The sequence below is a fragment of the Dipodomys merriami genome, unplaced genomic scaffold, assembly GCF_024711535.1.
Source record: "Dipodomys merriami isolate MVZ:Mamm:240054 unplaced genomic scaffold, mDipMer1.0.p SCAF_5, whole genome shotgun sequence".
Taxonomy (NCBI): Eukaryota; Metazoa; Chordata; class Mammalia; order Rodentia; family Heteromyidae; genus Dipodomys; species Dipodomys merriami.
Window position 1 is genome coordinate 31,782,327 of NW_027206068.1, and position 12,806 is coordinate 31,795,132.

At 36.3% G+C, this 12,806-nt stretch overlaps 1 protein-coding gene across 1 annotated transcript in view; it reads left to right on the plus strand.

The window, feature by feature from the left end:
* Window positions 1-12,806, plus strand: part of Gnai1 (G protein subunit alpha i1) — a 71,212-nt gene that overhangs the window by 39,569 nt on the left and 18,837 nt on the right. The window contains exons 2-4 of the mRNA XM_069996348.1: window positions 5,416-5,458; window positions 5,546-5,687; window positions 11,865-12,022. Of these exons, the coding sequence (XP_069852449.1) occupies window positions 5,416-5,458; window positions 5,546-5,687; window positions 11,865-12,022 (343 nt within the window). The remainder of the gene's footprint in view (window positions 1-5,415; window positions 5,459-5,545; window positions 5,688-11,864; window positions 12,023-12,806) is intronic.

Here is a 12,806-nt window from a genome sequence, read left to right on the forward strand (position 1 = left end):
ATGTATATGTATTTATAGATCATCTATAGGCCTATGTGTATCAGTTGTTCATCATAGTTTTTTTTTTTGAGGGGGGGTCTGGTCTTCAGCTCAAGGCAAGCGCTCTACCACTTGAGCCACAGCGCCACTTCCAGCATTTTTCTTTTTGCTTATGTGGTGCTGAGGAATCAAACCCAGGGTCTCCAGCATGCAAGGCAAGCGCTCTACCCACCTTCCCAGCCCCCCTCCTAGTTTTTATATTTTGCTTTATTTGTTCTTTTAGAAAGTCACTGTATATGTAGTGCCTGGTACACAGAGGTTTATGAATGATTGAATTATTTTCCTGAAGTGAATTATGTCCCTGGGAAACAAATTCCCACACTACTCCAGGACTCTTTTAACTACCTCCTGCTTCTTGTCAGTGCTTTTGTTTTTCTTGCCAATTGATGTATTGAAGACATCTATGCTTTGATTCTCATTAATTATGAATACTCTCTCTTTTCTGTAGTTTTCTTTCCATTGTATTCATGATCTTAAATACTATTGATTTTTGTACTACATGTTGGTGGCTCATGACTATAATCCTAATTATTCAAGAGTCTAAGCTATAAGGATTGTGGTTCAAACCCAGCCTGGGCAGAAAAGTCCATAAAATTCTTATTTCCAATTCATTAGAAAAAAGCTGGAGGTGGAAGTGTAGTTTAAATGATAAAGCATCAGCTTGAAGAAAACGGAGAGACTCAGGTCCTTAGCTCAAGCCATACTACTAGCATGAAAAAAATACACACACACACACACACACACACACACACACACACACACACACACAGAAGCTTTTTAATTATACAATTATGTTTATATGCACACCTTTGTTTATATTATTAAATTTAACCAACCTTAAAAACATCAACATAATGTTGGCTTTATATCAGTGAAACTTAATTTGACTACAAGGACCTAAAGAAGGTCTCTAGTCCTCCTTTTTCTTTAGCTCAGTCCATGGGTCTGGAGTGTAGAGTTATAGAAACTTTGTTCCAGTTAGTTGGCTGCAATATGTGGAATAGTTTGGAATGGTTACTAGAATGACAATCTGAGTTAGTAATGGTCCTGTATTCAGGGGAGAAACAAATTTCTGTCTTTTGGAAGGAAGGAAGCTAGGCTCTCATTTTAACACCTAAAATGGGAGTTTGGGCTCTATTTCCTTCTATGTTTACATTTCAGAGTTGATTCCAAGATCTTCTGGAATACACTTTAGGCCTTCAGGCTATCAAAAGGCCTATTTGGTTTTAAGAGAACATGCATTCATCTCATAGGGAAAGAAAAGTACTTCTAATTATAAATTTCATAACTAAATGCTTCAGGGAAAAGGAGGGAGGGGAATAGCTTGTCCTTTTAACTTAGAGAACTAAACCTCTAATTCAAAAGTATGTTCACTACTTTTCTTACCCTTTTGTGCTCATCTTAGGAGCAGGTTCGTCTTTGTAATCTCATGGTAGAAATGTGATAAACAGTGTGACCTAAATGCACTAATAGTTTAGTTTTATTTCATTTAAATAAATAATTTGTTTTGTCTTTGTGAAAACATTTAGAATGGTTAAATTCTACATAACTAATTGGGGTTTCTGCAAAGGAGACCTCAGCTGGCTTTAGCAGCTTATCAGCCAGGAAGAGGTGAAAATGTGACATAGAATACATGACAGATTAATACAAGCATTTGGTTTCTGAAGTCAGACTTTTTTTTTTGGTTTTGTTTTGAAATTCTGCCAGTATTTAAACTTTAAAGTTGCCTACAATTTACTTCAACAGAATTGGGGCAGTGACACATAATTTGATTGTAATTTTTGTATAGTAACTTTCATGATTCTGATGAAGTTATGAGGATATAGCCAGTAATTACCTGGGTAAGATCTTGATGAGTTTCCAGTTTTCCCTCACCTCCTTAATGTCCCCTGCCAACTAGCTGTAAACATTTCCCTTTCATTGATCCCATTACTGATCTCCTGTGCTTTTGAAGGGCCCCCAAGGCCCAAACTTCCTTTCCTATAGGTATGACCTTAGGTGTTCCTTCACCCTTGAAGCATCTCTGTTCACTTTCCTTTCTGTTAAGCTTCACTTCACACACCTACTGGGCTCTGCCTTTGCTCTCGAGATGGAATTTTCCATCAGCCACTTCCTCCTTGAAGGGAGGGGGCAGGAATGGAGGGCTCCTCTCAGTGCACCCACATTGGACATAATTGTCACTAGTCAAACATGACCACATACAGGCATTTTTAGCAGGCAGGGGTGACAGACCCTCTTTCCCCCCCTGCTGTGGTGTCCTTCACTTCACCTTGAAAAAGGTTAACAGATATTTACAGTTCACTTGGTCACCTTGACCTACCAGGCCTTATGACCTGAATGAACACACACTTAGATCTTTCTGTTACATGCTGTGTCTGGATTTCTTTTGAATTTGCTCTTGGTAGAGTGAGAGCTTTTTTTCTTTTTAAATTACATTCTGAATTTAAGTGAAAAGTAATAACTGCCTGGGTGAACATTTCTCAGAAAATATGCCCTTTACTCCTTGCTTCATCCCCTTACTGTCCCCCTGTGAGTTGTGGTGTTGTTTTTATTTTAATATTATTGGTGCTTCTAGCCTTCTTCAACTTGACTGTTCTGAGATTACTGTAGAAAACAACCTTTGACTCTTTCCTGTGCGGGTGTACAGAAAGAGAGTGTCAGTATCTAGAATACTAAAGCCATCACCATATGGCATTTGTGATGTTCTTGTTGCAAGTCTCTGTATAAAAATGAGGATTGAAAATTAATTACATAAATTACTAAGCTTTGAAAGATACTTGCTGGGTTTCTACTTCCAGATAACTATTTCACAAAGAGTGCCTTGCCTCTAGTAAAGAGAATAGAAATCCAATTAATAAGATTGCCATCTCCACTCTTTCATGTTAAATAGACTTCACAATTTCTAAAGCCATAGGCCACATGCTCCTTACTAAGTAAGCAGTATTCCCTGTCACCCAATATTTTAAGAAATATAAAATGATTTTGAATTTAGAGACAATACCTAACATCAAGAGAGGTTCCCCTTCCCCCATCTCATTAAGATTTAAATTTTTTTCTCTTACTCTGCTGCATGGCTCTGAGTTATTCTCAGCCAATATCACTTGAACCTTTCTTGGCCATTGAGTTATTTTCCTCACAGAATGGAACATGGGTGGTTATACATGTAAGCTCTGTGTGTGGACACAGATTGGACATGTCCCCTCACTTGAATCAGGCAGCTCCTGATTCAACTTGTCACAATGTAGACACCAGTGAAGCTGCTACTGAATAACCCTCCTAGAATCTGCCTACCCCACAGCCTTCCCACAGTGGTCTGAGTAGATGAACCTGGATTAGAGAAGTATGTGAAGGCCATAATGCTGATTCATAAATAATGGGTTGTTTATCTTAATTGGCAGATGCCCTAAAAGATTCAAAGGCTGTCTGTGAATGAGAATGAACACCCTTTTTTGTTTCCTCAGTGCCTGATTTTCTGTGTACTGTGAGGGCATCTTGGAAAAATTTCTGAACTGTCAAATAATGAGTAAGTTTGCAGCAGTTGTCTTTGTAAATTTTTCAGATAGGCCCTTTAACTAGAACCCAGTATGAGATACCTCGAATGATTTGTGTGTAGTGGTGTGTCTGTCTACTTGGGTGTTTTTTGTGCCCGCAAAGGGAAAGGAATAGAGAGAAAGTTGAAGCCTGGAAGCTTACCACCGAATTGTGTAGGACCTTAAATAAATAGCTTAAATAAATGCAACTTCATGTCTGGTTAACTGTGTCTAGCACCAGGGAGATGCTGTGAATTCAAGTAGAAATTTGTGCACTGGGAAAGGTAGTAGGAATCACATGCACAGCAGGTCAGAAGATAGAGATGGGTGATGGAGAAACACCAGGGTGGCAAGAGGAAGCAAAATAAATTGCATTTCGGTGGAGCAAACACTGTGTTTAAAGGTTTGAGGCATGAGCAGCAGTGGGGCTCTTAGAACATTACATTGTACAGTAAGGCTAACATAAAGCACTGTAGGAAAGTCTAGTCGCTGAGCATCCCAGGCTCTGTCTCTCAGAAATTAAATGCCTCCAGGACATGTGATTGTGGCCAAAGAGAACATGTGTTTTCCTCTTTTTGTGTCCTGTGCTCAGATGTTTTCCACATTACACAGAATGTCAAAAGAGCCCAAATCAATTGTTGCTGTGGTTGGATATAAAGATAGCTGCTCTAGTTATGTGGGAAGGGCAGTAAAGTGGGCTCTACCTCTCTCTGTATGTGGTCATTGTGCTAGTAACATTTCATGAAGTAAGGTATAATAATAGGACTCATCATGAAAAGACCCTGCATTTGTCCAGAGTGAAGTAAAGTTTTGACAATGGCTCCTGTTTTTGTGACTCCTAGGAAAAGAAGGTGACAAAGCCAAGAGACTTTTGGTCTCATACTGGCAGATAAATATGCTGGGTTTTATAATGGTGATTTAACATATATTGCACAAAATATTATATTTTTACTTTGGTTATTTTGTTATTTATGACAAGATTTCACTATGTAGCTCAGGCTGGCCTTGAACTCACTTTGTAGAGCAGGCTAGTCTCTACCTTCTGAATACTGGGAACACAGGCATGTTCTGCTTTGCTAGCTTTTTAATTTTTTTTTTCATGTGAATTCCTGACACCATTGTCATTTTGACTCACTAGAGTCAAAGTTAAGATCATTGGTTAAACAGTTAAATCCTATAAAGAGGAGCAAAAGCTTGAATCAAATTTATACTGCTTCAGTTTATAAAAGAAGATTGAATTTTTAATGTGGTAGAGAATTTACAATCAAGGCAATTTTCAGTTGAGCTATTGAACTTAAATATTATGAAGTGGTACACAAATGGACTTATTTTGGAAACCAATAAAATTCATCTTTCTTTTTTCATAAATTTTATTGTACATTTTAAAGATTCATATGATATTAAGAGATTCATATAGGTATATAGTAAAGCAGTTACTGTTGTAAAAATCCAAAATATAGGGCTGGTAGTATCTTAGTTGCAAAATGTGGCCCTGAGTTCAATCTTCAGCACCACAAAAAGTAAAGAATAAGAACAAAAAGAAATATATTCAATACAATATGCTATTATTAACTGTACTATCTGTAGTACTCTTGTACATCAGATGTTTATGCTTGTTCATCCTACAAATTTGCTGCTTTGTATCTCATATTACTATAGAACAGAATTCAGCTATAAGAAATACTTGTGTGTGTACACGTATGCATAGCTCATGTATGGGTGTGCACAAACTCATATGTATACCTGTCAGGGCTGGGGGAAAGTAAGTATGTACCTAGCAAGCTAAATGATACCTTATGATACCTAAATGATACCTTAATTAGAAATAATTTATTTTATTTTTTAGGTGCTGGTGAATCTGGGAAAAGTACAATTGTGAAACAGATGAAGTAAGTCAATTTAAACTATTGATTAAAAAAAATCTAATTCTACTCTCTGTCAAAGAAGTGAATGATTTTTTTCTTTGATCTCCTTAGAATTATTCATGAATCTGGTTATTCGGAAGAAGAATGTAAACAGTACAAAGCAGTGGTCTACAGCAACACCATCCAGTCAATTATTGCTATCATTAGGGCTATGGGGAGGTTGAAGATAGACTTTGGTGACTCAGCTCGGGCGGTAAGTTATCAGAGTTGTCGGAGAGGCCTGATGAATAAAAAGAATTACTCATGTGATAAATACCATACAAAACAGTATAAGCTTGTCAGTGATCCGGAATGTTTTATACAAGTAGCCAAAAGGACAGAAGTGAGTCAGGATCCTTAGATGATAGTGAAATCAGAATATACAGAATCGTGTACTCCCTTTTATACTTACCCAGCCCATCAGGTGATTTGGATAATTTAGTAATCACTGTCATATGTTCTGTAACATGTTTTATTGGTGTAATAATCACTTTTCTTTACAGTGACATAGTATCTTAGCAAAGTGACCTACAAGGAGGAGAGGGTCAGATTCATAGTTTCAGAGGTTCCAGTCTATGGTCAGCTGACCATTGCTGTGAGCTAGAGGCAAGGCTGTGGAGTGAAGAGGTGGCTCACTTTATGGTGAACAGGTGGCAGAGAGAAAGACTGGAAGGGGAAAAAGTTAAGAGAAACCCTTCAAAGACAAGCCTCCAATTTCCTATTTCCGCCAGCCAGACACACCCACTATGAACTCATTGGTAAGGTTAGGTATCCTCATGATCCATGTATCAAGTGCTAGTAGATGGGGAGACTAAAACATTGACACATGACCTTTTGATGTCATCTCATAGCCAACCACAATGATTGGTGCCTCTCTTTTACTGTAACAAAATGTGTGTTTTGTTTTATATATTTTTTGTTTTGTTTTATATATATATATATATACACACACACACACACACACACACACACACACTTATGAGAAGAACAAAGGTAGACAGTTTTCACTTATAGGCATGGGAGTTTCAGTTCTTGTTTGCTGGCCTGTTGGTATTAGGCCTGGGGAAAGGCAGTACACTATGTTCAGAGCATGTAGTATAGGAATCTGCTAACCTCATGGTCTCTAGGAAGCAGTAAGTGAGAAGGGAAGAGACTAATATTCTATGATCCCATTTGAGGGCATACTCACAGTAACCTGTGACCTTTTACCACTTTTCCAATGTTCTGCCATCTTCCAGTTGTCAGTAGTTTGGGTAGTAGTAGTTTGATCCTTCATCCAAGATAGGCATCAATGTCTCACACCCATGATCTAGCTACTATGGAAAATGAGATTTAGAATTTCCATTCAAAGGCAGCCTGGGAAGACAGATCCTTGAGACGCTTTTCTCCAGCTAATCAGCAAAACCAAGCAAAAAGTAGAGGCATGGTTCAAGTGGTAGAGTGGCCAGCTATGAGTGAAAAAGTTAATAAGAGAATGAGGCCTGAAGTTCAAGCACATTTTTTTCTTTTAAATAAAAACCATATGTATCAGGGGCTCTTTGGAGATAGCCTGGTTCCATTCTTTATTTTCCCGGTAAAGAAATTGGAACCTACAGATTTCATGGTGAGAGGAGTACAGTCCAATTAATCAAGGCCCTGTGCCTGTGATTCATTAGTTGTCCCAACGATGTGTTTTTAGTTTCATTGGAGGCTTTCCTGGTCTTAAGATGCTGTGTTTTCCTTCTTTTTCTTCAGACCTTGTTTGTTGTGTAATCTGTTTATTCCAAGTTTGTTATTCATTTCTGGGCCTCTTACTCTCATATAGTAACTGATTAAAACTTGACCTCAAGAAATACTGAACCCTAGCATAAATTTAAAAATTTTCTGGTACAGGTTAGATATTCTATTATTGCAGTTCATTTTTATCATTCCTTAATATTTCATGTATTTAATATGTGTATGTAGTCTCCCTACTAATACTGTCAAGATTTTCTATTAGTTGACTTACTTTTTCCATTTAACCAAAAGTATAAAACAATGTGATTAAAATATCTACCACTTCAAGTTCTTTTTTAAAATAAAATGAATAAATTTTAATATGTACATTTGAGGCTTGCAGCATGATGTTGTGGAATACATATAATAAAACTAACATTTCACACAGAGTTTCTTCTTTGACAAGGGCAGCTAAAGTCTTACTTAACAAAAATTCCTAATATAGGACTGTGGGTAGATTGTTTTGCCTAGTACGCACAAGGCCCGGAGTTTGATTGCCAGTACTAAATATACATATATTCATATACCTAACACAATTTTATTTTATTAACAACAATCTTTAGGTTGTCAAAAAGTCAAGGTAACAAATCTTGCTAAGGGTATGAAGCAAAAAGAAGAAAAGGAACCCCACTAAACTTCTGGTTATAATATAGATTGGTCCTTTCTTTATGGAAAACAGTAGAAAGATTCCTAAAGGAAAGATTCCTAAAGGAGATCTAATATATGATCCAACAGTCAGGCCCAAAGAGTTCAAAGTCAACACCCTATCATCATATTCACACCTCTATATTTGTTGCATATTCAGATAGGGAGATAGTGAGCCTAAATGTCTGCCAATGGATGGATACTTTCCTGTCATTCTGGTTTTTATTTTTATTATTTTATTTTTATTTATTAATTTTTTTGTCGGTCGTGGGGTTTGAACTCTGGGCATTATCCCTGTGCTCTTCAGCTCAAGGCAAGCACTCTACCGCTTGAGCCACAGCACCACTTCCATTTTTTTCTAGTGGTTAATTGGAGATGAGTCTCACTGACTTTTCTGCCCAGGCTGGCTTTGAACTGTGATCCTCAGATCTCAGCCTCCTCAGTAGCTAGGATTATAGGCCTGAGCCACATGCGCCCAGCTTTGTTTTTGTTTTTTAATCACCCTTGGGGCTTGAACTCAGGTCTTGAGCTATTTTGCAAAAGGCCAACACTCTACCACTTGAGCAACAGCTCCACTTCTGGATTTTTGGGTAGTTAATTGAAGATAAGAGTCTCAAGGACTTTCCTGCTTGATCTGTCTTAGAACCGGAGTTCTCAGATCTCAGCCTCCTGAGTAGCTAGAATTATAGGTGTGAGCGACTGTCCTTGGCTTGTCCTTCATATTTTATATCATATATTTCTGTCTTTATTGACAGAGGTTCTATTATACTTACAAAGAACACATAAATAATCAATATTTCTTGATTCTATTAATATTATATACATATATCTCTAAAGTTCATAAGCATGAAAGTTGTATTTGTATTTAATACATATTTCAATAATTTCTGCTTGTGATAAAATAAAACTTACGGTTCATGCTAAATTTGTTGCAGATTACTAGATTTTTTTTCTTTTTAATTTCGTTAAAATTACTCATTTTTAGGTCCACTTCTTTTTTTAAAAAAAATTTTAAGGGAAAGATAAAAATGATTGCCTGTTTCCTTGTCTTAAGCCATTGTATGTGTGTGTGCGTGTGTGATTTTAGAGATGGTGTTTCATATTTACATATTTCCTAAAGTAATCCTTCATTGTCTAAGTTTGACTTCATGAGCTGTGGATGGATTGTTGAGTCCACTAAAGTTCCTGAGGAATGCATTCAGGGTGAACTGACTTTGACGAGGGGCTTGAAATATGATGGAATGTATTTGTAGAATGGGGGAGATACTCATCTTGTTATTTCTCTTTTCCTTTTCTTCTCCCACTGTTTAAATTTTTTCTCTTTATTTGACCTCTGTATTTTTTATTTTTGCTTTTTTTTCCAGGGGGACAGTTGGAGAGGGGACCTGGAAGAGATTATGTTAAGAAAATGAGCCAGATACAGAGAGGGAAAAATATCTCATGATCTCACTTATATGTGAAATCTAAAAAAAAACCACGGAGACATTTTTGAATGCCATGAAGTATACAGTTTATAAATCCACCCTCTGAAGTCTTTTTGGCTTTTCTTTAGACTCCTTCCTAGAAAGTTTGAAGAGACTATGATTTGATGACCTGTAATGAAGAGTATTAGTCTTCACTGTCAAAAAGTTATTGAAAGCTCAATTTAAAATCTACTTAAGCTGGGTGCCAGTGGCTCATGCCTGTAATCCTAGCTACTCAGTAGGCTGAGATCTGAGGATTGAGTTCAAAAACAACCTGGGCAAGAAAAGCTGAAAGACTCTTATTCCAATAAACCATCAGAAAACCAGAAGTGGCTCTGTGGCTCAAGTGCTAGCCTTGAACTGGAGAGCTGAGGGACAGTGCTCAGGCCCAGAGTTCAAGCCCCATGACTGACCAAAAAAGAGAGAAAGAGAGAGAGAGAGAGAATACTTACTTGAAAAGTACTTTATTTAAATGGAGAAGTTATGTTTGGTATAGTTTAAGAAAAGTAGTCAACCTTAGAACTTTCTCATGAGAAGGTAATTATCTGCAAAATTGAATAATTTTTTTACTGCAGTTGCATTAATGATGCTAAGAAAGACTGATGAACATGAGATACAGGGTTTGTTAAGGATATTGTGCACGTGTTGCTGGCTTGCATGCATTTCTCTTGTGGTTTACTAAAAAGGGAAACATATGCTTGAATAATATGTTCTCATGCTGAGAGACTTAATTATTTTTCCTGATGAGTTCCAGCTGAAAAGAAAACGTTTCACAAATTGGCAACAAGATGAATTCATATTGTCAGCTAGTGCATTCAGCTCTCCAGTGTCACCAAATGCAAGGTCTCTTCTAGACACTTAATCGTACTATGTTTCATCACTACAAGAATCTACTGCTATTCTTGGGGGATTGGCTCCAAAACCCTCAGTAGATAACCAGCTTTTGAAAATGCCCAAGTCTATTGTATAAATTGGCATAGCATTTGCATATGATCTATACCTAGCACATCTTCTTATATCCTTTAAATACTTTAAATATACCTAAATACAATGTAAATAACATGCAAGTAGTTGTCATTCTGTGTAATTTAGGGAATCATGACAAGAACATATTCTGTACATCTTCGGTTTAGATACATTTTCCCCTATATATTTTTTATGTGAAGAATCAATAGAAGCAATCCCCACAGATATCAAAAGGGTAACTGTACTTTGGAAGAATGTCCTTTCAATAACTATGGATTAGTCATTTAATTAACATAGGATGATGAGACCTGTAGCTTTATGTTAATTGAATGGAACTGTTCCAACTGTGAAAGGAACAACTTTTCATTTTCCTGTCCTTCCTTCCTTTTTCCCTTCTCCCTTTTTCCCTCCTTTCCTTCTTCCCTCCTTTCCTCTCTCCCTCCCTCCCCTTCATCCACCTGTCTTGTCTGTCTCTCTGTCTCTCTATATATGTCTGTCTCTCAGTCATCTGGAGGCTGTAGAGTTGTTTTTATCAAGAAAAAGTAGCTGCTATCTACATGTCACTTTGGAGTACTTAAAATGGGTGCAGTCCAAATGAAGATGTGCTGAATGTATAAACTACACAGTTTTGAAGAATATGTATATATACATATATTCAGATATGTGTATAAGTAGTGAATTATCTAATATTAAGTTTATATTGCTTCCATGTCAAAATAATATTTTTGTATATTGGTTAAATAATTATATTAAACTTAATTTCATATGAGTTTTCATTTTTATTTTCTTTTCATATGAATGTTTGAAAATTGGGATTGCCTTTAGTGACTCATATTTCTGCCTGACAAAACGGATGAAGAATAGTTGATCACTTGTGAATCAGAATAACCAAATGTTAGAAGCTTCAACACAAAGCAAACTTGAATTAACTTTATTCACAGTATTTTATCATCTAGAAATGTTTATATCCTTTCAACATGCTGTGAAGAGGTCTACTCCTAAGCTATGCTTATTTTGTTCTCTATGCCTGAGTTAGTAAATACCTGCTCCTGTCATAAGTTTAATATGTATATTCTTCAAGTTCTTCAAGTAATCTAAGGTTATTCTGTAAGTCTGCTTACTCCACATTGTCTTCTCCCTTCTTTTAATTATTTTGCACCTATAATGCATATCAGAAAACCAACACTTAATTACATTCTACAACATTTACTTGCATTCTACTTTTAGAAAAGCTATAATGGTATTTAGATATGGTGTTTCTTGGATTAAAAACATTTTGAGGATGGAAGTTAGCTATAGATTCTTTTTGTTTTCTCAAAACCATCATTAGTTTCCATCCCTTTGCATGTCACAATTTAGTCATTCTTTCAGCTTCCTAATGCCATACAACATACATAAAATTCTTGTGATTGATGATCATGCATTTTTTGGTTTAGCCAGTTTTTAAAGTGGTGCTTTTGAAAAAGAAAAGCTATGACACATCTATAAAACACTTAAAGAAACTTTTTAAAATCTCTAATCTCTTCCTTTCCTTTCTACATATTTTGTTTTCAAATGTTCAGGATGATGCCCGTCAACTCTTTGTGCTTGCTGGAGCTGCTGAAGAAGGTTTTATGACTGCAGAACTTGCTGGAGTTATAAAGAGATTGTGGAAAGACAGTGGTGTACAAGCCTGTTTCAACAGGTCCCGGGAGTACCAGCTTAATGATTCCGCTGCATAGTAAGTAATCATAACTTCAGAACCAAACTATGGTGAATAATGACTTGCAAGTCAAACAGACCTACAAGCCAGTTTTATTGCAGAATTGACTGACATATTCTTGGTACAACTCAGATATTAAGGGTGACACTATTTGAAAGCTGTGTGTGTGTGTGTGTGTGTAACTATTTTGTCAATGAGATTCCTTTTTTCTTACAATTTGATAGGTCATTGTATATATGGAATTTATAGCACAGATGAAAGTAATGAGGGATTATCATCAACAAAATAAAAGGAGTTTCTTAATTCGGTCATTTCAATACATAGAGAGTATTCTTAATCTAAAAATCCAGAAAATGCAAAAATCTATGATACTTCTGGTTTCAGGCATTTCGGATAAGTTATACTCATCCTGTAGAGGTGACACAGGCTATAATATTTCTATGCCAGTATAGCATCATATCACATACACTTCACTGTAAAACATTTTCAACTCTGTCAAATATTCAGAGATTGAGGAACTATGACAAATAAAATATTCAGAGATTGAGGAACTATCATCATATTTAAGCATGTAGAAGGCCCTTGGTTAGACCTATAGAACTAAAAAACTAACAAACAAAAATTTAAGAACTCCTTTTGTTTACAAGACCCAAACACCACTTTAAATTTACAATAGCTTGTACCTTTGGCAGTGAAACTGATTTTATTTATTTTCAGAGATACTGCATTTGCTTTAGTATTACAAAAGGTGGCATAATACTCCCCATGCTCTAACTTAGAATTTATTCTAGTCTTTTCATGT